Source organism: Pyricularia oryzae, chromosome 2 (assembly GCF_000002495.2).
Source record: "Pyricularia oryzae 70-15 chromosome 2, whole genome shotgun sequence".
NCBI classification, from domain to species: domain Eukaryota; kingdom Fungi; phylum Ascomycota; class Sordariomycetes; order Magnaporthales; family Pyriculariaceae; genus Pyricularia; species Pyricularia oryzae.
Genome location: NC_017850.1, coordinates 1 through 26,462, shown reverse-complemented (window position 1 = coordinate 26,462; position 26,462 = coordinate 1). Strand labels below are relative to the sequence as shown.

The window sequence follows — 26,462 nt, the reverse complement described above, 5'->3', positions numbered from 1 at the left end:
ACGTTGAAAGAGTGGTTTGGTCATGACTTTGACGTCAGATTCGACTTTGTGAACCGCACTGCGGCCAAAATCGATCCAAATTCACAGCGGGCCAAAACACGTATTTGGAGGTGGCTTTTTCTCGACGGCTTTACCGGCCACTTTGGCATGGAGATACTTGATTATTGCCTCAGATTTGATATCGAGATCGTTATTTTACCGCCTCATTCAACGCATTATATGCAGCCCATGGACGTATCCGTGTTCACTCACCTGAAAAACGAGTTGCAGGCGGTCCTGCATGAGCATATAAACACCGGTATTCCGGTGTTCACCCGCTCAGATTTCGTTGCTGCGATTCGAGTAAGTCGTTTTCGATCTACAGGTTAATTTAGCGGTAAACTGATATATCTTCCCTTAACTTAGCGCTGCTGGCAAACGGCTTTCACAACTGGCCACGTAATAAGCGGTTTCCAAGATACAGGCTTGTTTCCTGTCGACGGCACCAAAGTGCTCGCCAAACTGCGTGGCCACGCCACGGCAGCGAATACACCGCGATATCCGGACTCCCTTCCTACCGCTGAACGATTTTCACGGGCCAAATATGCGGCAAGCCGTATGGCGGCCAAGGCGCACCACTTTAGTTCAGATACCGTTGATGCTATCTCGGATTTACAAGCCGTTGCCAACGAGGCGATCATCCTACAGCAACGCGTTGCCCAAGAGCAGACGAATAAGCAAAAACGCCTTCAACGCGCTTCACGTTACAAAGTCAAAATGACGTTGAAGTCAAAAGACAAGCAGTTCCAGACCGCTAATACGTTAGAAGATATGCGGGTCGCTCACGAAGCCAAACAGGCGTTGATCGAGGAAACAGCCCTATACCAACAAGAAAAGTTCGTCAGAGATGCGTGGTATAGGGATAAGAATCAGGCTATTCAACGCTGGCGAGAAACAGAGGGCATGCCCAACGGGATTAAGATACAACAGAAGAGATATCTGGAGGACCTCGGCTTCACGCCGGAGAACGTTCCGGCGGTCAGGGAACGCCCTGGAAAAAGGAAGAAGACCGATTCACAGCCCTCACAGTCATGGTTCGTCGATAAAGGGCCAATTTCAGCTGGAAATACAAGTACCCAGATCAATATTACCGTGGATACCGACTCTGCCTGTTCTATCAGCATATGCGTATCACGATCCTCGCAATCAGCCTCACCTCCCGCCCCAAACAGGCCTTCCAAACCGTTCCCACGGTATATACCATTGGCTACACCCTCTCCCCGTCAACTTCAGGATACGAGACCGCTTGAAGACCGTTCCTCGCCGCCAATACCGGGTGGTAGAAAGGATGAGTTGGAAGTACCCGGGTCGCCTTGTGACCGCTTGAGCGACCGGAAAAGGGCGATTGAGCCAAAACTCCAGAAATAGATATCTACAGCGCAATTCACGGCTTCAATTTATCTGCAAATTCTAACCTTTTTCGTGGGTGTAGTGTTTACGAACGTGAATCGAACTTTCATGAGCTACTTTGTTAGCGATCTGCTAACAAATTTGCTGGCCCACGGTTTTTTCGAAAATCAAGGTTTTGTAACCCCCTCTTTGAGGGGGCCCACAACGAACAGCCCCCAAGTAGTTGTTTTACGTACGTGCGATTGCACGCCCGTAAATAAAACATGTCATTTCAGCAAGTCCGTAAAACCAAAGATGCCATATCGGTATTTATTTAACAGATTAAGCAAGAACTCGCCCTTAGAAGCATAAATCTATATCACATTTGATATTCACATTCAAGTTCGACGCTGTCAGCATGAAGAGTCTCCTCAAACATATGGGCCCCAGGCGGGTGACCAACGTCCCTACGGACGACGTCTTCCAACTCAATGCAATTGACCGAGTGGGCGCAATCAGCAACATGATGGGCTGGACCATGCTGAAGTTCGACCAAGTCCTCGACCCAGTCAAACTGCAAGAGACACTCGTCAGCCTTATAAAGACGGGGGATTGGAGGAAGCTTGGCGGACGGCTTCGCAGGAATGTAAGATCGAACAGCATTAGAAACAGATCAGGCAGGGCAAACTTTGTTAGCTAGCCTGAGCGCTCGTATTTAGCCCGCACCATGGCTCTTGAACGTTAACCAGGTCCACCTTTCTCTGGTGGCACAACTCCAATAGGCTCAGATGCACACCCATCCTTTTACCTACGTTGGCCCAAACTACGTCGAGGCATTCCCGCTGCATATTGCCGAGCGAGTATTTCGTCATATCAATCGACGGGTTGCTTCCAAGTCTATCCCATCAGCGGGGCAGATTTCGGCAGCCGCTGCGTCCTCCTCCATTTCGGCTGCCCAAACGATTTCGTCGTGCACACGTTCCTGTTCAGCCTGCAGGAAGTTGCGGATGTCCGCCCCTGCCGCCTCGCATGGCCGCGCTCTTTTATTTGAAATGCTCGATCGGGAGCTCGAGGTTTGCGAATGCTGCGATGTGGTGTTTAGGACCGGGATTGCAGGTGCTGGCTCTCGGCGGGCCGTTTCGGCCCGGTCGTTGATAATCGCGGCACGGTTGGCACGTCCGATTCTGCGAATCCCCTTAAGTTTACGCTGTGAAGGTCGTTCAAACTTCCCATTTACCACCAAAGGTCGGGCAGGGCAGTTCTCATGTCCGGATGGGAAATGGCCGTGGCAATTAACGCATTTGGGGGCTGCCTTGCACGGCTCTTCCTCTGTCGCATGTTTTGCTTCACCACATATACCGCAACGCGCTTGCCGTACGCAGCGACGTATTTCGCAATATCCCTGGCAACCGTCGTGGTGGTGTGTAATTTTGCGTGATTTTTCAACCTTCCGCGCACGTTTCGACACTCCAAAAAGCTGAAAGGGCTTTACGGGTTGAAGGAAGGACACTATCCACGTGCCCTCAGCCGTATGTGGGTCGTAACCATGTTTGGAAATATGCCAGTTGACTGGCTGCTGGCCTGCTGCCACGGTAATCTCCTCCTGGATTACCTCATGTACGTCCTTTCTTCCGTCCAGGCAATTGAGCGTTCGGGGCACTCCAGAGACGGCGTATGTGTGCCAGGTTGTCGGGACAGTGACTTCCCGCGCGTCCAATGCGTCCATAATGGCCTTGACCGCGCTGGGGTTGAGGAGTTTTTGCCGTGTTTCCTCAGAGGCCACCGTAACACCCCAGCCCGTGGGGGTACGCTTGGCGTTTGGAATTTCACTGTGTGGCACCGAGACCAATTCGGCCAGTTTGGTCGTTACCGCGTATGGCTCCCTCGTCACCATCCGCAATTTGTCATTTACGCGGATCAGGATGCGGTTGGACGGCTGTTCTGTCAAACGTTTCGGGGCTTGGGAGCGGTCCCGGCCCGATTGGGAGGGAGTTGCGGAGCTGTCAGGTGCATTGCCGGGCGTCGTACGTATCGGGTACGAGCGCGTGGCCGGGGTTAAAATTTGCGTTGGGGCCGCCGCTGGTGGCGTGGCGGCTCGCTCGGCCCATGTGACCGATTTGTTAGTGGGCGTGCCTCTGCCTTTAGAGGCCGACGACGCCGTGCCCGTCCGCGTAATTAAAATGCTGCGCCTTTCGCTGGAACTGGTCGGCGAACGCGACGGGGAGCGCGAACGCTCTTTTTCAGGGAGGGTGCGACTGAGGAACCAGCCGCTGATCACGTCGTCAAGTTCAAGAACAATTCTCCTAAGCGCGGCGTCCTCCGGGGCCTGTAAACTTTCGAGCTTGGCTGCAAAGACCTCTTCGAGCCAGCTGCCGACTGTTTCCACGTTTTCCAACTCCTGCTGCAGTGTTTTGATGGCCAGGGCCGGGAGGCTGGAGTACCTTCCGCGGCCAGCCGGCTGAGGCGCGTTAGCGGTGCGCGTGTCGAGAGATACGTGTCCCGACTCGGCCTGGCCCTGCGGCAAAGCCTGCGGCGTGCTCTGCGGGCGCGCGCGGCGGTTTGAGACCTCTGGTGAGGCCATGACGACCAGCGCCCGGAGGGCGAAAATTCTTCAGCTGTTAAGCTTATTGGTGTGTTTGGGTGTGAATCGCTAACAAAGGTGGGTCTGACCCATGAATGGTGGAGGATGCTTGGCATTCTCAGCAAAGCATTCTCAGCAAAGCATTCTCAGCAAAGCATTCTCAGCAAAGCATTCTCAGCACAGATTACGTCTTGCACCAGCCATGCAGTGGCATCAGATAACCCTAAATTCCCCTAGGAGGCGGATTGACCAACTGAAAAAAAGCCCCAGAGACGGTTGGCCAACCTGGAGATGGCCAGGATTACAGCTCTGCTGCTGGCTAGCTAGCATGCTCCTAGGTACGCATCTCGCGCACAAACGCCACTGACGGCTCCTCTGACACACCAGCATAGGCTATGATGTTAGCAACGTCGCAAACATTCAGGCCTCCGTCTATCATGCCTTTGGACATGTCGAACTCCTTACGTGGGTCGCGATCGGGTACACAGCGCTCAACGTCTGCATGATGCCGCTGTGCCGGAGGCTGTCTGCCTTTGGCAACTTGAAAGTGCAGTTCTACATTTACACTCTGATATTTGCTGCTGGCGCTGCAATAGCTGGCGCCGCCCCAGATATCAACTGCGTTATAATCGGAAGGGCAATCACCGGTATCGGTGGCGCAGGGCTCTACCAGGGGTGAGCACCCCGTCTTTTGGGGTTAAGACGTTCGAACTCTTGCTTGATTCATACTGACAGTGGACTCTGGAAGAATAATGCTGTACAACTTCAAATTCTCGTCGGCATACGAGGCGCCCAGGGGTCAAGCCGTCATTGGGACTGGGTTCGCCATTGGTTTGGTGCTCGGACCAATCGTCGGCGGCGCCTTCGCTGAGAACCCCCATGCTACATGGCGATGGGTGAGTCTGCTCGGTCCCGCATAATTTGCAAAAGAAGCTGACAGCTGTTAGGCAATGTTTATCAACATACCCATTCTGGCTGTCCTTTGTGCCGGTTGGAAAGTCTTCCTCCCGCCTCTCTTTATATCCAAACAAACCGCATCACACGCCTGGGTCGATGTTGACTGGCTCGGCTGGATTTTACACTGCGCTTCATTTCTAATGCTCTTCAGCAGCTTGATATTCTCCGGCTCGCACTGGCCGTGGGATTCATACTCGGCCATCGTAGCCTGGGTCTTTGCCGGGCTCCTGTTCTCCATGTACGCGGTGCAGCAGCACTTGTGCATCTGGACGACCCGTAAATATCGCATCTTCCCGGCCGACGCGCTAGGAGAGGTGCGCACAGTTCTTCCGGTAGGCCTGTCAACCGCCATGGCAGCTGCAGCGTACGGCATCACATTATACTACACTCTGCTGTTCTTCTCCTTCACCAGAGGCTTCAACCCTGTTGAGGCTGCCGTCCATCTACTTCCCTACATCGGAACCTTCGTCGGCATGACGGTCCTTTCGTCGGCATTGCTTCCACGCCTGCGACTCTACCCAGTTCTCTACGTGCTGGGCGGCGCGCTGATGATCATAGGCGGGGCGCTCCAGACCTCCATGACGGCCGACAGCCCCGTGGGTCTCGTGATGGGGAACCTCGCGCTCGTGGGTGCGGGAGTAGGCTTGGTTTTCCAGCAGGGCGCCGCGGTGCTCAAGACCTTGGCACGGAGTGACGCAACCAAAGAGTCGGATCATGTTGTTGTCTTCTTAATCATGCAGCTGGGCGGAGTTGCTCTGTTTATGTCGGTGGGTGGGTGCATATTCCAGAACCTGGGGTTCAAGTATGTCAACGATGCTCTGGTCGATGCCGGCGTTCGAATTTCCGATGCAGAAGTCAGGCAGGCGCTCGGCGGCCTGGATTCTGCGTTTCTGGGCCAGGCAGAGCAGGGATTGGCAAGAGTTGTGGTCGAGCAGATTTCCAGGGCTATTGGGAACACATTCTTCATTGTTGTGGGGGCCGGTGCTGTGGTCTTTTGCCTTGCATTCGTGATGAAGTGGCAAAGGCTCGATTTCAAGCCAAAACCAGTGGCGACTGAGCTATCTGGGCCACAGTCTTCATGATCCAGTCAACAGAACGAGCCTCAGTACAGGTGCTTATGTCTGCCTTGCACGGGTTAATCTGGCTCAGTAGCTTGGTAGCCCGATCGCACTGTCGCAATGGATATTTGACTAAGCAGCCAAATGGAACATACAACTGCTTCAAGGTACTTTGGCAGATGAGTAGTAAGGTCAAAAAGTGGATGTTTGTAGCCTACAATGCACCCAACTCCGGATTTTCTTTCATCTCCTTAAGTAGACTCAAGAAGCATTGGGCCGAAGATCGAATGTCTATACTGGAAGCGGTAGATTTGCTCCAAACTGTATCTTAACATCGACTATGAACCAAATTCAGAGCAGCGGACAGATAATTCAAGTTTACTCTTCCTTGTGTCTGAGGGTTTCATGCTGCATGACACCAAGACCTAGTCAACTTCCAATTGCTGCTCTGTTATAAGATAACTTGAGCTAGCTAGTCCGCTGATTGGCTCGCACTCTCATAGTGAATTTGAGGAGACACAGTCAAACGGGGCAACAGCCAGTTTTGGCCGTTGTGTTTGGGGCCTGTGTACATTCCCTAAAACCGGGTTGATCTTTTTCTCCTGGCGATTGGGGTTGTACGTCACATGAGCCATTAGTACACAACACCACTACTAAAAGTGTTCACTACAATATTTGGCGAGGCCATTGCGCCTTTTACGGTATATTGTTTACGATAGCTAGGCTATACTGTGTTTCGATAGCTTCGTACTGCATGTGACGCTTCAAGTGTTTTTAAAAATTCGCCCGGCCAAAACAATCGTCCAATTTAGGAAGTTAAAGAAAACCTGAACCATGACAAAGAGCAAACACTGCCACAACGACGGAACGCAGAATGCTGGTTTTTGTGGCAGACACAATCCGCTACTAATTTGCAGTTATTTTCGGCTTTTGATAAGTAGTAGTAGTAGTAGTAGTAGTAGTAGTAGTATTATTTAACGCCGGGCTCGGCCCGGCTCATTAGCCGGCCGTTAGCAACCTCCCGAGGGGTATCTCGGCGCGCTTTCTATTTTCTCTATTTACACAGCGGAAAACAAGGGCATAGAAGCGAATCGAGCCTGACCGGGTTCGTGCCCGGTCCTGCTTACAGGTTTGTTCACTGACGCGACCCCGTGCCTTCAGGCGCACGGAGGATTCGTCTGACGGCAGTTGACGGCTCTTCATCGAGAGGGGCCTGTGTCCAAACAGCGGAGCTGTCGGTCGTTTGTAGCCATGGAGACGAAGTTCCCAACAAGTGTGGGCTCGACGGCACAGGCGGGTGGTTGTTGTCGATAGCCAGCCGGGTTATCCTTGCCACGGGTAAGCGGGGGAGGAGGTGGAGGGAGCAGGATTCGAACCTACGTTACTCAAGTAACAGCCATGGCGCTTAACCACTGCGCCATTCCCCCCTCGGCTTTTGATAAATGCGGTACTAGGCCATTAACAGCCAGAACTGGCCATAGAAATTACACACCCCCCAAATCGCCGAGCGAAAAAGATTGAACTGGCTCCAAGAGATATCCACACCACGACGCATATTTCCAAATGCAACAGCACAAACTAGCCGTAAAGGCTACCCACTCCCCTGGATCGAGCGAAAAAGCTCAAATTGGGTGTGAGGAACATTTATACCATGCACATTCTCAAGCAGCCCAAACTGGCTGCAATTCTTTTTACACCCCCAGATTGCGAAGCCCTACAGCTAAAAGTGTCTGCAAAAGGTTACCCACCACCAAATTGCTCAGCAAAACAGCCACAACTGGCTGCAAAGGCTACCCATACCACCTAAGGTTTTGAGAGGCGTACGAGAGAATACTCCACAAACAAAGCACATTGCTATGCAGAATTCAGCTAGCGAGAAGATATCCTCACCTATGCCGCGCTTGTTGGCTGAGAATCAACACAGACTACGAATCGGCGCTCGCATGGGCGACTTGACTTTCCATCAGGGCCAGAGGCATACGCCCTGGTATTGTCCACGGAGTCCAGGCCATTGTCGGACTTGTTCATGGTGCTAAACTAAATTGGCGCTCGTTTGCCGGTATGGGCGCCATCTCACATCCCCGGTCGAGCGGCCCCATTTGGCGTTCAGTGACATCACGGTCACCTAATCCACAGCAATACTAGATCTTATAGATTATCCACACACTAGGCTACCACTATCTGGCTTTGAACATGCGTCGGGAAGCGGCAATGCTTCAGTATTAAAAACAAAGGCACTTTGCTCATAATTTGCCTTATTAAGTCGACACATCTATCATTATAAACCTTGCAACAAATAAATCCTCCAATTCAAACCAGCCCCCGCAGCACAGTATCATACGGTGGTAGCTGTGACAACCTCGAAGCAAGGCTGATGACGCGTCAGCGCCGAACCCGGGGCTGAAAGTCGCTGGTGGTAGTCGACGACGTGTTTGCAGGAGTAATTTATATCACTTTCCCAGGTGGGACACGTATAGTCGACCCACTTGACTGCATAGGAGACATGACCTTGTGCATTCTCATAGTGTCCAAAAATCTGTTCTATTTCAAAATCTGACGAATAATCTGTAAAACTAGGCTTCTGGCCGGCTTCCTGCCACGTTCTTATCTGGAGGCCATCGTGATACACCCATGCGATTCCAGTCGGGCTCGGCCAGTCCCATTTGAGTGGATCCGGGTTGGAGTAGAGAACGCCGTAAAAGTCCAGATCGGCGGTCTGGACCAAAAAAAGAACTTCGAGGATCGTGGGCCGTGAAGACCAAGGAGCGTTTATAATGTCACCTGCATACACTAACATTATAATAGCGACGTGGCAATGTTTTTTTTCAAGTCAGCTACGTCTTGACAGGGCTACTGTCGAGATTCCTCGCTTCTTCGCGGGGCAATGGCTACTAAGTAGCCGCGGCAGTCTTTGGGCATGATGGGTTTGGCTGGTGAGTAGCATCTCTAGCAGCTAAATATCGAAATATGGCTCTCTGAGCAATGGGTACAGCTATGCTGAGCTCGGCGCGAAAAAATACCTATGGATGCAAAACCAGGCCAAGACGGACTTCAAGATTATGCTGTGAAGGCAGGCAAACTCCGGCTCCAGACTGAAAGAGTTGCAAGAATGGCTTGCGAAACTCAGGTTTCTGCTTGTAATATTATTCAATTAGTGGACATCATATTCAGTGGTTCATTTAAGAAGCTGAAGAAGCTCAGTAACCAAAAGATCATATCCGACCTTCCCATCGGGCTGTATCTCACCCGGCTGCTAAGGCGCCCGACATTTCAACAAAACACTCCAATATCGCTGGCACGCCTATTCCTGATGCCTGACTTGGGCTCGGCTGCATGCACAAACATCGAAGGGTGTGAAGAAGCCCGAGGGCGTCCTCTCGCTCGAATAACTTCAAGAGAAAGATCCAAGTCAAACAACTGGCTCCGTGAAAGAAACGTCCCTGGCGCGGAAAGTCCCGAAATCCCAGGCGCCCCAATACAAGTAAAGAAGTGTATAGTAGTGCAAGCCTGCCTCTCAACCATAGCTACTAAGCATGAGAGTTCAGTTTCAAGCCTCGCCACCCGCTGATCCAGAGCAGTAGGAGAGGGCTGTGGCCGGATAATTATCATTGACCTGGCTGGTAATCGCAGGATTAGCTTGCAAGTACAGGACCAGCACGTAGATGCGTCGAGTTAATGCGCCTTGACGAAGAATGATTCCGATGCCTTTTTGTATTTCTGCTGTGGCCCTGTTTATCACCAGTTACATGCTGCTACCCTAGGAAGACTAGACAACAATATCATTCTCGTCCGCCACCCTGACTGCCCTCACCTACCGATCCAGTCGCCCGTGACATCTAGCCCTAGCATCCCCGATGACGACTTTAGTTCAAGAACTGGTCCAGGTCAACCACGCTATCGAATTCAGGATCCCAGGAAGTCCCGTTGGACAGCTCCAGGTTAAAGGAAGAAAACGATGGCCAAGGAAAAAATTCTTTGAAAGCCTCATCGATAGTGTGGTTGCTGTAGTAGTAGTAGTAGTAGTAGTATTATTATTTAACGCCGGGCTCGGCCCGGCTTATTAGCCGGCCGTTAGCAACCTCCCGAGGGGTATCTCGGCGCGCTTTCTATTTTCTCTATTTACACAGCGGAAAACAAGGGCATAGAAGCGAATCGAGCCTGACCGGGTTCGTGCCCGGTCCTGCTTACAGGTTTGTTCACTGACGCGACCCCGTGCCTTCAGGCGCACGGAGGGTTCGTCTGACGGCAGTTGACGGCTCTTCATCGAGAGGGGCCTGTGTCCAAACAGCGGAGCTGTCGGTCGTTTGTAGCCATGGAGACGAAGTTCCCAACAAGTGTGGGCTCGACGGCACAGGCGGGTGGTTGTTGTCGATAGCCAGCCGGGTTATCCTTGCCACGGTAAGCGGGGAGGAGGTGGAGGGAGCAGGATTCGAACCTACGTTACTCAAGTAACAGCCATGGCGCTTAACCACTGCGCCATTCCCCCCTATCACATAGAGCTCAAAAGAGAAAAAAGCCAAAGGTAGGCCGCCCGACTCCTTATTGTCCCTGTATCAAATATTGTTCCAGGACTAATATCCAAAAGAAAGGCAGTCCTTATCTCCATTTTTGAGAAAATGTCTTCCAAGCCAGAGGAACCATTTGCCGAAACATCGACGAACGCTGTGGGAGAGACACAAAACTCGATTGAGGAACCAACGAGCTCCAAGCATATCAAACCATTGGAGACCACGAACACTTCCACCCGGTTCCGGAGACCGAGAAGTCCAAAAACACCTGAACCCTTTGACTGGTCGCCGACTCACAGTGAGCAAGTGGAGGCTTAGAGCAGTACCCTATGAACATTCGTTCATCAGGTGCTCTGCTTTGTCCACAAATCCAAGCATAAACCAGTTCAATTCGATGCAGCAAATTACATAGTTAGTCAATTGGTGGGAAAGCCCTGCGCAAAAAAACACCATGGTCGCTGCCCTCAAGTTCTACACCCTAAACAGCTACTATTTTTTCCATTCGAGGGCCCCAGCGATACCTGCGAAAAAACTCTTTAACGGGTTTTCATTGTATACCCACAGGCCCTGGTTGGTACTCAGTTTTTGTGGATCGGCTCTGTATAATCTCGACATTAGGTGAATAGTAGCAAAATAGATAACAAATGTATTCAAACAATCAATCCATTTCCAAGGCAGGTCTCATATTGAGGGGAAAGTCTGCGTGTATCGAGCACTGGGATCACATGGAAAGCCTCGTAGTCCCTGCTGAATGCCAGTCCCCGATACCACCTGGACGGCCCACAATCGGTCTTCCATCGATGAAACCCTGCCCATTAGTGGTTGCAAAATAACCGAGACCTCAAACCAGTAAAAATGATTTGCGAACAGAAAAGTTCACAAAATTCTTGCTCGCGTCCACCGTTCAGTTTAGGCCTAGATCTCATGAGGGGTGCAATTGTTTGAGATGTTGAAATACTGTTTTATTGTTTCACAAATCAGTGGAATCCGTTATAAAAGTGAAAAGGTTACTTTGCGGTCAAGGCTAATATTCTGCTACGCACCTGCCGTGTCCATCCAGAGTGTCCAGGCCAAAACGAGGGGCTTAAGATTAGATTCATGAATATGACTGCGTGTTTGACGGGGTTTCTCTGTAACGTTAAACTGTTTGGCGTGGCAAACGCTATCCTGGCCCCCAGTCAACTCGATGCTGTACGCATCAGGGCCCAACAGTCTCGTGAACCGCAATATCCGCAATGCCACATCTCTGTTCATCTCATAAATAATGGCATACCGTCGCAGCGGCGACATGTGCTCTCCTCATTCTTTTCGTACCCGTCCAGCACCTCCAATCCATAGACGTTGGACTGCTCTGCACGAGGGTCGGTGACGAGGTCGTTCCTCAACACAGCAGGTCGTGAGTCTATCTAGCCCGTCTCTCAGCCCGACGGTCAGGCTTCACGCCTACGCAGCATATCTTGTGCAACCATGACGTATGTGTGCCCCGGGTTTGGCCCCACAGGCGATGGCCTGTCGCTAATTGAGTGTAGAATCCAATTTAAGGAACTTGTCAATGAAAACAACTTCCCATCATTTCTGGGAGATCAGTTTATACATGTAGTAAATAAAGTACTTCAGGCGCCGTTGTTGACGCCGTTATAAGAAAGGCACGAGCACTAACAGAAAAGCAGAGGGGACAGGACAGTCTCGACATTTTCAACCAGCTATTCCGATACATTCTCGGAGACAAACTACACACTGACGTAATAGAGTTTGGGGAAGAACAGCATGTTCTGGATGTTGGCTGTGGAAGCGGCCTCTGGCCGATTCTTATGGCCCAACAGCTAGAGACAATTCTCGCGCCCATGCATCTGAATAGCCCAAACCTACCTTCAATTTTGGCAGCATACCGTCACATTATATTACCTGAAAAGTAAGTTGAACCAGCACTAAATTTTGAAGGAGAAAGACTTTGTTAAATCGTGTAAACAGGATTCCACAAACCGTCACGTTCACCACTGTCGATATTGAAAGGGAATGGACAAAGGAGATATTAAACCATGCCCCCTACGATCTAATAAATTGCAGGATGAAGAAGGGATCTATCAAATCATGGTCTACCCTCTATGGGAAAATAGCGACGTAAGTGCTTCAAGGCGTCCCCTCAACGCCGACCTCATCTGCGCAATCTAATCGCCGTCATGCAGCCACTTGAAGCACGGGACAGGAGTTTTCGAACAGTTCGAGATCGATTGGAAATTCAAGCGTAACAGTGACCCCATTCCAGAAGCCTTGGAGAAGTGGTCGACTAAACTTCACCATGCAATGGAAGACCATGGCATGTCAATTCAATGCGACCCCGAGGAAACTCGATCCATGCTGCTCAACAACGGCTTCAATGACGTTCAAGAGCGGGCAATCCTTCTTCCCGTCAATGATTGGCAGTCGAAAGACGCCGATAAAAAAATCGGGAGATGGTTTAATACCGCCCTCACCGAAAGCATAACGTTGGGCCCCACATCTCCGACCCCCCTAAAGTCCGGCCCCTAAAAATATCTACTCAGCCACGTCAACCCTTTGTTTTATTTTATAAATATCTAGACGAGTTTTTCACTTTAGAACTTGATTTTTGAAGATTCTTGCTCCAAACTTTCCAATGAAACAGTACACTGAAAATCAGCTTCTTGCTGCCATTTCTGACATAAGAAATGGCAAATCAGTTCACAAAACCTCGCAAAAATGGGGTATTCCTCGGAGTACCCTTCACGATCGTTTAAAGGGGGCCCAGTCAATTCAACAAGCGAAAAGATCTTGTCAAAGGCTTTCACAGGAGCAGGAGACCTATTTGGCAGATTGGGTACTTGCGCAGGCCGCGTTAGACCTTCCGCCAACGCATTAAGAACTACGCTATTTTGCGGAACGAATTCTTCAGGCCGCCGGAGAAAGAAAAAGCCTTGGGAAACATTGGGTTAGCCGTTTTATAGCCCGATATCCAATTTTGAAAACCCAAAGGCCCCGGCGAATAGAAAATGCCCGGGTTAATGGGGCTACAACCGAGGTAATTAAATCTTGGTGGTCCTATTTGAAAAATCCCGTTGTCGATACTATAAAACCGGCCAACCGTTGGAATATGGACGAAACAGGTATAATGGAAGGCAAAGGATCTAATGGCCTGGTGTTAGGGCGTAATAAAATCCGGCCATTACAGCGAAAAGAGCCTGGAACGCGGGGTTGGACGAGCATAATCGAATGTGTATCAGCTACGGGGGCTGTTATACCTCCCCTCGTTATATTTAAGGGGAAAAACGTACAGCAACAATGGTTTCCAGCTGATTTAAGTCCTTTCGATACCTGGCAATTTCATGCAACCGAAAACGGGTGGACAAATCATGAAACAGGTATCGAATGGTTAAAAAAGGTGTTTATTCCAAATACCCAACCTTTAACTCCTGAAAAGCGTTTATTAATTCTCGACGGCCACGGATCACACGTCACCGACGAGTTTATGCTTATTTGCCTCCAAAATAATATTCAGCTTTTATATTTACCTCCTCATTCGTCACACGTTCTTCAACCGTTGGATTTATCGGTTTTTGGGCCGTTAAAGGAAGCTTATCGACGTCACCTGGGATTTGTAAACCAGTTTTGCTGTTCAACGGTTGTTGGGAAACGAAACTTTCTACTTTGCTATCGAAAAGCCAGATCAAAAGCATTTATAGCAAAAACCATTCAATCTGGTTGGCGTACGACGGGGTTATGGCCGGTGAACTTGGCAAAACCACTTTTAAACCCTTTTTTATTAGAAAATAGCAACGCCAACGTCGAAAAAGGTAAAAATAACGGCTTCCAAAGGGATAAAACACCGGAAAATCCAACCCAAAAAATTAACGACCAGTCTTTACTTATTTGGAAAACCCCTAAAACGACCCGAGATATTCGACTTCAACTACAGGAAATTTCCCGGTCCGAAAAAAGTAACGCCACTTCACGGCTTTTGTTTGCAAAAGTCCAAAAAAGCTTCGAAACCAAGGATACCTTATTGGCTGAAGCTCAGCAAAAAATCAGTTTGTTAAAAGCAAAATTGGAGGCGGTACGGCCGGTCAAAAGGAAAAGGGTGATTCCGGATCCCAACGAGCTTTTGGTCAGCAAAAAAAACGTTTATGAAGCACAGGAAAATAATAGGGACTGTTTAGAAGCTTTGAACGATGGAGAAGAGGTTAGCGAACCGGGAGAGCCTGACAATGATTGTATTATTGTGCGTTGATAGTTTTACATTTAAATCGGTTTATAAAAGGGGTATTTCGTCGTTACATTTTTCAAGGGGGCCGGACTTTAGGGGGGTCGGAGATGTGGAGCCCAACGAAGTGGATATTTGTACAGTACAAATAACTGCAAGTATATACATATTAACCACAAATTTCAAGGTTAATCAGTACGTGTTCGCACACCAACGTACCCGCTGGCGCGTGCAGGCTTTCAAATTGTGTTTCTAACACGGTTAAAATTATTTGCACCTGCACCACGTTTTACACTATTTTATATAGTTATTTTAATTGCAATAAACGACCGCGCTTATAATCCACTGACACTAGTGTTTTGTTTTGTTTCGAAATACCAGCACGCGTGCGAATGTTTCGCAATTATTAGAATATAAAGGGTTTTGCAAAAGATAATACAGGCGCGAGCGAATATGTGGGTATGCGAGTATTTAATAATTTGGAATCTTTGGGTTATATATATATTTACCAGTAGTTATTTGTATTGTAAAAAGATCCACTTGGAGGTTACGCAGTAGAACGTAGGGGACAAGTGCCGAATTTGGTGGTTGATGGTTTATATATGAAAAAAAAGATGAAAAAAGAAAGCACGAAAGCCGGAACCTTAGCCCAAACTAACTAATTCAATTACATTACCAGGCCGACCAGAATTCGCCAAGGTCTCACTAGCCGGGTGTTACGATCAAGGTATCCGGTAACCTGTTTTTATGGTAAAGTACAGTGGGTTGAAGCAACTGAGCGTCTGACTGGGTAACTGGGGTTCTCAATGACTGGGGGGTGAAGTTATGATCGTTCTCAAGTAAGTATTGAGGTTAACTAGAGTTTGATTGCTGCTAAGCAATCCTAGAATCGAATCTATCTACATGGTAATGAGCGTGCCTTATATAGACTATGTTCCAAGTGTGATCACTCTTGTGTAAATGATCATGATCACTCTGGGGTGATCGCGGCTGTGCTGATCACTTCCTTGGCAATGATCGTGGTCACTCTTGTTCTGGTGATCGGGTTAGGGTTTCTTATCTTATCACCACGTGACCTCGTGCTCCCCTTCTCTGTCCTTGGTTCGTGCTTCTTGGTTAGTTCTGGTTTGGGTTCCCGACACCTCTCTCATTCTTGCCCAATCGTGTCGGTACCAATCCTGGTCGTAACACCGGGCCCCCTTATCGTTGCAAGATGCGTTTTTTTCTGGTTGGTTTCAGCGTGTAAATAACCTCTGAAACTTCGGCGACTATAGCCAAGAAGGTTAGGTATAAGCAGTAGTTTAACATTTAAATATCTAAATTTTCATTTTTTTGGTACTAGTTTCTTTGCGTTTATAATTCAATTTTTGCCAATTCCGGTTATTTCGAGCCATTCCAGCCGTTGGGATACCCATGCAAAGAAGATACCTCCAAGCCATTTCCCCGCTTGTGAACACAGTCTAATTGGGAATAAGAAAAGGCAATAACTTAGCGGCTGGACCCACAGGGTTGGAGAAACTCATTCCAATTTTATGTAGAAAACACCGCTTAGAACATATAGAATCAAAGCTTATCCAAAGGCTGAGCAATTATCGGTAAACGTATATTCCAGCCAGTTAAACTTTGTATTTAAAAGTTCCGGCGATTTGCTACGCTCCGGTGGCTAGCCGGATCTCGCCTTGGGCGCGATGCTCGGTTTCGATGGGGCGTCATTAAATTAAGGTTTGAATCTAATAAGAGGGCCCCGACTATAAAATTATAAAGGTAGAGGTAACCCGTGAATGAGGGCAAAGTAAAAGGTGCACGGTATGAAAATCGGTAATTAGTGATTCGCAGAGACCGAGACTTGTAGCCAAAATTTACAACATTACCCTTAAAATCAGCGTAAAGATTCTATATTCGTTCAAACCAAACCAGCTAGAACTCTGTCGTAAGCTATTAAGATTATGCGGCGCTTGCACGAGCATCTGGGGCTTTAAATTGGCGGCCCTGTTGGAAGACATTTCCTCATGGGACGAAAAATCACCATAAAGTTGCGGATAACCCTTTAATCGGACGGAAGAACTTGGAACCCAAATATTTCGGGCAAACGTTCGCGTGGGGTTTAAAACCCGCTAGTTTATTCACAAGGTAAGAATGCGCGGGGTAGATCGCTCGTTTCCGATGTTCTTGCCACATTGAATCGTACTTTTCAATGCCGATCCTACGCTCCTCGGCCTATATAAGCTTTTTTTCTTTCTTTTATGTCTAAGAGCACCCTCCACGCCAGTCGATGCACGATTGAATATATTGCTTGATCAAACATTGGCAAGATTTGAACTGCAGTGGGACTGGACAAAAGAGGGGAAATGTTGACTCGGTTTTACGGACTGGATTTCGGATATTTCCCAAGCGAGAAAAATGCCTTGCCATACTACGTTTTGGTCGGGATATTTGGCGGAAAAGACAAGTCAGGGACAAAAACATTGGTGCGGTTATTGGAGTCTCAGATTGTCGTTTTGTAAATATGCTAATAGCCAAATAAACTCATGCAAGGGGCTGAGCCAAGTGTGAAAGCAGCACAAGTACGCACCTGGTTGGCGGTAGGGACAAAGAGCATCCCCAAAAGCCCGCAAGTACGTGCATATTAAACCAAACGTCCCCAGATGCAGATGCAGTCTAAATACATCTGAAGGCTGTTTTTTGTTAACACAACCGATTCAAGCCTGTTTCCTTGAGATTGGGTCGATTGAATCGCGGTTTATAACTTTGCCTATCCCGACTTAGAGTTTTCTAGTGACTAATGAGAAGCTAGGCAAAGATTTAAAAGTCACTTTATTGTTAGTCCATACCATCGCAACTTTTGAGATTAATTTCCTTTGCGAGGTAGGCGGGTAATACTGCACCCATCTCTGGTTTTGATTACCTACAGGCAAGGCCTTTTAACTGTTAATGAACATGTTATCTCGCACGTTTGACGAAGATACACTACGTCACAAACTCGAGCAGTCAGCATTGTCAGGACACATGACATACACAAAAACCTGCCGGAAATCTTTTTGTGAACTACATAACTCGCCTGTTTCCCATGCATTTCATGCTTTCGACATAGCTAGCTTCAAATCCGCAATCTACGGCCCTCGGTAAAGATTTTACATCCAGTCAACATTTGCCTAGTAGGCATCGCACCTATGGAGTCTCGCGTGTCGGAGAAGCTGGAGCAGCCAGCCACTGCGGAGCCCGCATATATTGAGGAGCCTATTCGTTCGGTGTCACAAGACAACCGCAATAATCTCTCCGACCTCGAGGCTGATGTTCTAAACCAGCAAATCGCCTCGTCCGATCGTGGTTTTGGCATCGCCACCATCTACCGATATGCGTCAGTTTTTGACATGGTGCTGATTGCCATCAGTTCCATTTGCGCCATCGCAGGCGGTGCCGGCCTGCCCTTGATGACATTGCTATTTGGCAACTATCAGGGAATCATACAGGATTATTATGCGGGCAAAAGTGCATACGACGAGTACGTTGCCCAGATGACAACCTTGGCCTTGTGCTTTGTATACCTCGCCATTGGTGAGTTCTTCACGGTTTACATTGCGACCGCGGGCTTTATCTACTCGGGAGAACGCATCAGCAATAAAATACGCGATCGTTACCTGCACAGCTGCCTGCGTCAAAACATTGCCTACCTGGACACCAAACTTAGCAGTGGCGAGATAACCACCTGCATCACCACCGAGATCAACCAAATCAAAGCAGGCATTTCGGAAAAGCTAGGCATGACGCTCGGTGCGGTCGCTACTTTTGTTTCGGCCTTCGCGATTGGCTTCGCGTCTTACTGGAAACTCACGCTAGTTCTCTGCTCCTCAGTCTTTGCTCTCATCACCACCATAGGCGTCGCAACCTTGTTCATTAGCAAGAGCAGCATCAAATTGTTTCTCTCCTCTTCTGCGGCCGGGGCTCTGGCCGGCGACGTCTTTGAGTCTGTCCGCACCGCCGTCGCCTTTGGAACCCAGGAGCGCCTTGCAAAGCTGTACAACGAGCACCTTTTCCAGGCTGAGAAGTACGGGTTCAAGGTCAAAGCAATCACCAGCATCATGGTTGCCAGCATGATGCTTATACTATACCTCAATTATGCCCTGTCGTTCTGGGTCGGTAGTACGTTTCTTATCAATTCGGAGACCTCGGTTGCCAGGATCCTTACAGTCACTATGGCAATCATGATGGGCGCCTTTGACATTGGCCATGCGGCACCCCACTTCCAAGCCTTTGTGATGGCTCTCGGATCGGCCAAGAAGATTTTCAACACAATCGACAGGAAACCCCCGCTGTCTTTGGACCCGAGCGCGAATCCAAACCAGAAGGTGGAAAACATGCAGGGTAAAATCTGCTTCGAAAACATCAAGATGGTCTACCCGTCTCGGCCGGAAGTGGTGGTGCTACAAGACTTTAATATCGAAATAGCGGCGGGCAAGACCACAGCAGTCGTGGGACCGTCTGGGTCAGGGAAAAGCACGCTCGTCGGGCTGCTGGAAAGGTTTTACAACCCCGTTCGAGGTACGATATATCTTGATGGACGAGATATTAGTACCTTGAGCATCCCTTGGCTGCGCAGGAATATTGGTCTGGTAGCTCAAGAGCCGACGCTTTTCAACACTACCATCTTTGACAACATTCGCCGGGGCCTACCAGCATCAGCAAGCGAGAGTATAGATATGCAAAGGGACCGGGTGGTGAGCGCCGCAAAGATGGCAAACGCGCACGACTTTATCTGTCAACTCCCCGACGGCTACAACACCATTGTTGGCGAGCGAGGTTCTCGTCTTTCCGGTGGTCAAAAGCAACGCATTTGCATAGCACGGGCCATCATTTCAGACCCAAAAGGTACGAATGCTGCCTTTTCCCCTGCGACCCTGCCCGAATTTTGTCTCGGCTGACCCCCAATTTACAGTCCTCTTGCTTGATGAGGCAACCAGTGCTCTCGACATTGAATCGGAAAAGGCGGTCCAGGTCGGGCTCAAGCAGGCAAGCGCGGGACGCACGGTTATCGTAATTGCTCACCGGCTCTCAACGATTCAAGATGCGGACCAGATTGTGGTTCTCTCTCATGGTTCCATCGTCGAGCAGGGAACCCACGAGGACCTGCTGGAGAGAAATTGCGTGTATTCCAAACTGATGGATGCGCAGAACCTCGCTGAAATGCTGGCCTGCCAGGAGACGCAGTTCCGGACCAAAGAGATTACCACTGCATCTTGCGGCAGGGATGAAAATGACTCTTTTTTGGCCAAGGACCAGTCCACAGTCAAAGCACTTGCAGCCGGCACCTCCACATCCCAACGCGCGGCTCATGTGGCCAAGTATGATATATGGACGCTGATCCGCTTCATCGCCTCCTTTAACAAGCAGGAAAGGAACCTGATGCTATGGGGCCTCATCTGGGCCGTCATATGTGGCACCGGGACGCCCATCCAGGCCATCTTTTTTGCCAAACAAATTATGGTAAGCTTTTGCTCGTAATTGTAATAGCTCAAAAACCACTTCTGACGGTAATGCGTAACAGATTCTTGGCCAGCCATTGTCCTCGGAAACAGTAGAGGCCATCAAAAAGCGAAGCGACTTTTGGAGCGCCATGTACCTGTTGTTGGCCGTGGTGCAGTTTGTGGCATTCGCCTTCCAGGGGCTGGCGTTCGCAAAATGTTCAGAGCGACTCATCCGGCGCGTGCGCAACATGACTTTTGGGCACCTACTGCGCCAGGACCAGGCCTTTTTCGACGACATGGAAACGGGTGCCCTGCTCTCCTTTCTCTCCACCGAAACGGCCAACATCGCTGGTCTCAGCGGCGCAACCCTGGGCACGCTGCTTACCGTCAGCACGACCCTGATTGCCGCCCTAGTATTGGGTCTCTTAATCGGCTGGAAGCTCTCGCTGGTCATTGCCTCGGCCGTCCCCGTACTCCTGGCTTGCGGGTATCTGCGCTTCCACATGCTGGCCAAGTTTTCTAGGCATTCGCAGGATTCATTTGCCCAGTCAGCGTCCATAGCCAACGAAACCATCACCTCATTGCGCACTGTTGCTGCGCTTGTCCGGGAGGACGAGGCCCTCGCCGAATACCGTCGCATTATCAAAAAGCAGCAGCACAAAAGCCTCATCTCAACTTTGCGGTCGAGCGCGCTATATGCCGCCTCAAGCTCGGCTTTTTTCCTAGCCTTTGCGCTTGGATTTTGGTACGGCGGCACGCTACTCGCGAGGCGCGAGTACGACCAGTTCCAATTTTTTGTATGTTTTTCGGCCATCGTGTTTGGCGCCCAATCGGCCGGAACCTTCTTTTCGTACGCCCGCGAGATGGGAGACGCGCACGGCGCCGCGGTGAAATTGAAGCGCCTCTCCGACAGGAGACCGGCCATCGACACGTGGTCCGAGGCTGGAGCGGCCGTGAACCGCAGCTCGTCCACGGGGGCCATTGAGTTTCGTAATGTAGATTTCAGCTATCCAAAACAAAGCGACCGTTTGGTGCTCCAAAACCTCAGCCTTCGCATCCCGGCCGGACAATATGTTGGACTGGTAGGGGCTTCGGGTAGCGGCAAAAGCACCGTCGTCTCTCTTTTGGAGCGCTTTTACGATCCGGTTGCTGGAAGCATCCACCTCGACGGCCAGGACATCCGCACGCTCAACCTAAAACAATACCGCGCCATCATATCCTTGGTTGGTCAGGAGCCCACGCTCTACCAGGGAACCGTGCGGGATAATATACTCCTTGGAATACCTTGTCCGAACCTTGTCCATAGTGAAACCATAAAAAAGGCATGTATGGACGCCAACATCTACGATTTTATTCAATCCTTGCCAAACGGCCTTGATACACCCGTCGGTAACAATGGCGTCCTTCTTTCGGGCGGCCAAAAGCAGCGCATCGCCCTGGCACGCGCTCTAATCCGCAATCCCCGGGTCCTGCTGCTCGACGAGGCCACGTCGGCACTGGACTCAAAGTCAGAATCTCTGGTACAGGCTGCGCTACATAAAGCGGTTAACAGCAGACGGACAATTATATCGGTCGCTCATCGTTTAAGCACGGTCCGGCACGCCCATATTATCCTGGTCCTCGCCAACGGGGCCGTTGCCGAAGCAGGTAATCATGACGAGCTGATGCGCAAGGATGGTTTGTATGCACAGATGGTTAGATACCAGTCGATTCAGAGCAGCCTTTGACCGGCGAGAGTTTATTAATTGTTTAGGATTTTAATTCGCGTTTTGATTATATTTTTAGCTATTTGGCCAATTATCTTTCCTATTTATTGGGAACCCAAAGTGAGAGAAAGGTGGAAAAGTGTTGGTTCATGGGCAGATATGCGTGTAGGTAAATCACGTGTTTAACCACGTAATCTCATGACACGTAAAAAAATCTTCAACCGATTCTAACGAGCATATAAATAACTAGAAGCAGAAATTAAATTACGTTCAATTTATTATATTGTTTTTTACCGATCGCAACGATTATACGATTCCTATTAACACTAACGTGGATGTACAGTACCCTGGACAGGACAGTACCCTGGACACTTTTCCTGCACCACGCCAATTCCAGCTTAAATCGCAACGCCAGCATTATTTAACTTACCTGAATGCAATCGGAACTATATATATCAGACATTTCTTCATCCTCCTGACAGGTTCGCGCATTATGTCCTGTGTTCCCGCAATTGCCACAGCGCCGTTTAATCGCCGGTCGCGCATTAGTTCCCTCCCCATTTTCACTTTCTTCCTCCCGTACCGGATTATCCGCGTTGTTCAATTGTAACAAGTTTTGAACATCTTGTACGGTAGACGACCCTCCTTCGCGGATGCGTGTTTTTTTGGCCCTGCGCCGTTTGCTAAGCGCTTCGTTGGCCTTCCGAAGGCTGCGGTTCTCCGCAAGGATAAGAGTGTTTTGATGCGCAATCTGCTCTAACCAGTAATACCTAACCAGTAATACCTAACCAGTAATACCTGATTGTTTCGTTGAACGAAGCAATGGATTTTGTGTGGACGCCAAGGCTGCAGGGATGATGGCAGGGGGTACGAAGCATTGGATTTACTAGAGGGTTACGAAGCATTGACTTTTTTTGATCGTATCGCTTCAAAATTTGAACCAGCGATAGATTCAGGCGCCATGCACAATCAAGCAAAAGGACGATTGATTTGGAGCAGAAATGCGGGAGTTGTACGTGGTTTAAGATTGTATTATTAATATTAATGGGGTGACGGATTGGGGGTGGACGAGTCAGGGTTACGAGCAGGCCAACGCAACAGACGGCGAGGATGAAGGACGGGTTAGGGTACAGCAGGCCAGGGCAACGACGAGGACGGACGGGTTAGGGTATCTAACCAGTAATACCTAACCAGTAATACCTAACCAGTAATACCTGATCGTCTAACCAGTAATACCTAACCAGTAATACCTGATTGTTTCGTTGAACGAAGCAATGGATTTTGTGTGGACGCCAAGGCTAACCAGTAATACCTGATTGTTTCGTTAAACGAAGCAATGGATTTTGTGTGGACGCCAAGGCTAACCAGTAATACCTAACCAGTAATACCTAACCAGTAATACCTAACCAGTAATACCTAACCAGTAATACCTGATTGTTTCGTTGAACGAAGCAATGGATTTTGTGTGGACGCCAAGGCTGCAGGGATGATGGCAGGGGGTACGAAGTATTGGATTTACTAGAGGGTTACGAAGCATTGACTTTTTTTGATCGTATCGCTTCAAAATTTGAACCAGCGATAGATTCAGGCGCCATGCACAATCAAGCAAAAGGACGATTGATTTGGAGCAGAAATGCGGGAGTTGTACGTGGTTTAAGATTGTATTATTAATATTAATGGGGTGACGGATTGGGGGTGGACGAGTCAGGGTTACGAGCAGGCCAACGCAACAGACGGCGAGGATGAAGGACGGGTTAGGGTACAGCAGGCAACGACGAGGATGAAGGACGGGTTAGGGTACAGCAGGCCAGGGCAACGACGAGGACGGACGGGTTAGGGTATCGCAGGTCAGGGCAACGACGAGGATGAAGGACGGGTTAGGGTACAGCAGGCCAGGGCAACGACGAGGACGGACGGGTTAGGGTATCGCAGGCCAGGGCAACGACGAGGACGGACGGGTTAGGGTATCGCAGGTCAGGGCAACGACGAGGATGAAGGACGGGTTAGGGTATAGCAGGCCAACCCAAAACGTTTCAAACGACGAGGGCGACGGACGCGTCAAGGTTACATGCAGCGTAGCAGGGCCCATTAAAAAAATCGAAACGCAGGGTCGCGGTAACAAAAGGTGAAGACGAGTCCAACAGAAGACGAGTCCAGCATTTGATCAATATTAATGCCAACCGAACCAACACAACGACAGAATGGCAGACATTCGACCGTACGTTTGGGTAAGCAAATATAAGGTGGTAATTTGTACCCAATGCCAGTTTGCCAACGCAGCAACCGAGGTCGAGCCGCATTTACGCGGTACCAGCCATAAGATGCGGCCAGACCAAGCAAGAAAGATTGCAGCAGCAGTCGGCCAGTTGCCGAATATTTACCAGGACCATAACGCATTGCGCGAGTTCGCGTTCCCCCCGCCGACGTGCCCAGAGATTCCGTTGTTGCGGCCGGCACAACGGGACGGTTTTGGATGCGCGGAATGCGGGTGGGTTTGCCGGCAAGAGAATAGTATGCGCGACCATTACAGATCCAAACATGCATGGCAAAACCCGCGGACCAGAGGAGGGAAGCAAGTCGCGGCACAGTTGCCGTGGCGTACGGGCGTGCGATTACAGCGGTTTTTTAAGAACCGGCAAGCAAGCAGTTGGTTCGAGGTCGAACGGCCGCGGGCCACGACGGATGACCCGCCGGTACGAGCCGTGGCGACAATCGACGACATCATCAGCAAGGCAGTCAAATTGGGCCAGGAAAAGATGTGTGCGATGGAAAGGATTTACCACGACAGGGTCGAGATGGCCAACGAGAAGTTGGAGCCGAATTTGTGGGTCCAGGAGGTGGGTTGGTCGCGGCATTTGCGCGGGTTCAGCCGCATGAAAATAATGGCGTTAATCGACCCAATTAAAGAAAAGGAGCGGACGTTGGAGGCCATGTGGCAAAGTTTCCACCGGGCAGCACGGCAGGGGCAGAGGATGATTTTGCAGGGGGAGGTCGACGACATCGTGTTGAAGACGATTAACCGGAAGGATGGCGACAAGCGGAGCGACAAGCGGTTCAGTGCCAAAATGGAAGCCGAAACGTGGAAAAAATACACCGAGGTGATGCGGCAGGTGATTTGTTATATGCACCGCAGCCAGGCGATGGAGGACGAGGAGCGGCCGGCGTACCGGTTGACGTTGCAGCAGGGGGAATGGTGGGACGCGTTCGAAAACGCGGCGGCAGAGTTGGCAGAGACGCGGAGGCCGACGAAAGAACAAGAGGAGCGGTTGGATCGGTTGTGCGTCGACGCGGTCGTCGGGTTAATGGACCAGATATTATTGCGGACGGGTTACGAGAACGCAGTGATTAGCGGGTTGGCGGTCATGGGGTTGTTACCGATGGCAGGATGGGCGAGCCCGTTGAATTACACGCCCAAATATTCGGCGGTGATGAAGATGACGCGGATATTGTTGGCGAGCCAGATCAAGTATGAAGACGACGAGGAAATGGAGCGGTTGGAGGCGCAGGGGTTGGAAGCAGAAGAGGCAAACGAGCAATGCGTGGGCATGGACAGGCGGGCGCACGAGAAGGTAATGCGGTTCATGGTACGGCCGACCACGCAGGGGCGATCGTCGCCGATGGGGTGGATATACGACCGCAAGGCGTACGGGATGGCGATCCGCAACACGACGGTGGCGGAGGGGTTCGTGTCGTGGAAGGGGGACACCATCACGTACCGGAAAATCCAGTTCGGCATGGGCCAGTTGGTCGACATGGTGCACGGGATGGTGGCGGAAGCGCGGGAGGTTATGGCGGAGTTGTTGATGATACCGGAGGGACAGGACCACGAGCAATTTCCGGCGATTAATTGGGCGGGGTTACACGACGACCAGAGCGACGAGGCGTACGGGTATTCGTTTTTGCGGGACGAGCGTAACGAGTGGCCGGTCGACGGAAAAACGTGGTTAATGGGCAAGATATCGCAGCAAATCGAGTTGAAGCGGGCGTGGGCAGGTACAGAAGCGTCCCCGTTCAGCGGCGAGCAAGTGCGGCGGTACGAGCGGTCGGTGGAGCGGTTCCGCGAGCAGATATTGTTGTTAATGCACATTACGGGCGGGCAGCCGGCACGCGGGACGGAGATTATCGGGTTGCGGATGTGGAATACGGGCGGTGGGGGGACGCGAAACGTTTTCGTGGACAACGGGTTGATAAGTTTTGTGGTGTTGTACCACAAGAATATCCGGACGACGGAAAGGGCCAAGGCAGTCAGCCGGTTCGTGCCGCGGGAGGTGGGATTATTATTAATGTGGTATATGTGGTTGGTGTTACCGTTTTGGCAGCAGGTTCAAGGGGTGGTGGAGGGAGGGGACGAGGCAAGCGCGTTTTTATGGGCGAACAAGGTGATGTTTAGCAAGGCAGAAGAGAGCGAGGACGATTGGGACGAGAACGAGGCGGAGGGCGCGAGAAGCACCAGGGTCAGGGACGCCATTTAGGGTTAGGGTTAGGGTTAGGGTTAGGGTTAGGGTTAGGGTTAGGGTTAGGGTTAGGGTTAGGGTTAGGGTTAGGGTTAGGGTTAGGGTTAGGGTTAGGGTTAGGGTTAGGGTTAGGGTTAGGGTTAGGGTTAGGG

The 26,462-nt window shown here is 50.2% G+C and overlaps 6 protein-coding genes and 2 pseudogenes across 11 annotated transcripts; 4 read left to right on the top strand and 4 right to left on the bottom strand.

Moving 5' to 3' along the window:
• Positions 1-2,233: 2,233 nt before the first annotated feature.
• MGG_15492 (uncharacterized protein) lies at positions 2,234-3,971 on the bottom strand. Its single transcript, XM_003713225.1, has one exon. It carries the CDS (start codon positions 3,947-3,949, stop codon positions 2,237-2,239), a length of 1,713 nt encoding a protein of 570 aa, XP_003713273.1. The 5' UTR covers positions 3,950-3,971; the 3' UTR covers positions 2,234-2,236.
• Positions 3,972-4,277: 306 nt separating this feature from the next.
• MGG_15411 (uncharacterized protein) lies at positions 4,278-5,988 on the top strand (the record flags this gene model as incomplete). Its single annotated transcript, XM_003713224.1, has 4 exons — positions 4,278-4,287; positions 4,342-4,624; positions 4,698-4,845; positions 4,897-5,988. 4 exons carry the CDS (start codon positions 4,278-4,280, stop codon positions 5,986-5,988), a joined length of 1,533 nt encoding a protein of 510 aa, XP_003713272.1.
• Positions 5,989-7,319: 1,331 nt separating this feature from the next.
• Positions 7,320-7,391, bottom strand: MGG_20001 (annotated as a pseudogene). The gene has a single exon. The product of its transcript is annotated as a tRNA-OTHER (tRNA).
• A 463-nt stretch (positions 7,392-7,854) lies between these two features.
• Positions 7,855-8,761, bottom strand: MGG_15491 (uncharacterized protein; the record flags this gene model as incomplete). The annotated part of the gene is made up of 2 exons (XM_003713223.1): positions 7,855-8,001; positions 8,306-8,761. The coding sequence occupies 2 exons, from the start codon at positions 8,759-8,761 to the stop codon at positions 7,855-7,857; spliced, it is 603 nt and encodes a 200-aa protein (XP_003713271.1).
• A 1,617-nt stretch (positions 8,762-10,378) lies between these two features.
• MGG_20000 lies at positions 10,379-10,450 on the bottom strand (annotated as a pseudogene). Its single transcript has one exon. The product of its transcript is annotated as a tRNA-OTHER (tRNA).
• A 1,489-nt stretch (positions 10,451-11,939) lies between these two features.
• Positions 11,940-13,057, top strand: MGG_15490 (uncharacterized protein; the record flags this gene model as incomplete). Its single annotated transcript, XM_003713222.1, has 4 exons — positions 11,940-11,944; positions 12,082-12,384; positions 12,540-12,593; positions 12,659-13,057. 4 exons carry the CDS (start codon positions 11,940-11,942, stop codon positions 12,999-13,001), a joined length of 705 nt encoding a protein of 234 aa, XP_003713270.1. The 3' UTR covers positions 13,002-13,057.
• A 4,801-nt stretch (positions 13,058-17,858) lies between these two features.
• Positions 17,859-21,877, top strand: MGG_14400 (P-glycoprotein 5; the record flags this gene model as incomplete). The annotated part of the gene is made up of 3 exons (XM_003713221.1): positions 17,859-19,554; positions 19,622-20,169; positions 20,231-21,877. 3 exons carry the CDS (start codon positions 17,859-17,861, stop codon positions 21,875-21,877), a joined length of 3,891 nt encoding a protein of 1,296 aa, XP_003713269.1.
• Positions 21,878-22,789: 912 nt separating this feature from the next.
• MGG_15489 lies at positions 22,790-26,328 on the top strand (the record flags this gene model as incomplete). 4 transcript variants are annotated; one of them, XM_003713217.1, is made up of 3 exons in its annotated part: positions 23,633-23,703; positions 23,830-24,084; positions 24,171-26,328. In XM_003713217.1, the coding sequence occupies exon 3, from the start codon at positions 24,178-24,180 to the stop codon at positions 26,326-26,328; it is 2,151 nt and encodes a 716-aa protein (XP_003713265.1). In that variant the 5' UTR covers positions 23,633-23,703; positions 23,830-24,084; positions 24,171-24,177. The 4 variants fall into 4 exon arrangements, with proteins under 4 accessions (XP_003713267.1, XP_003713268.1, XP_003713265.1 ...); XM_003713219.1 differs by lacking the exon at positions 23,633-23,703 and adding an exon at positions 22,790-22,992 and having other exon boundaries at positions 23,874-26,328; XM_003713220.1 differs by lacking the exon at positions 23,633-23,703 and adding an exon at positions 23,422-23,624 and having other exon boundaries at positions 23,874-26,328.
• Positions 26,329-26,462: the final 134 nt, after the last annotated feature.

Coding starts and splice junctions, on each gene's coding strand:
- MGG_15492 (XM_003713225.1), bottom strand. CDS start 3,949: ATGGCCTCACCAGAGGTCTCAAACCGCCGCGCGCGCCCGCAGAGCACG.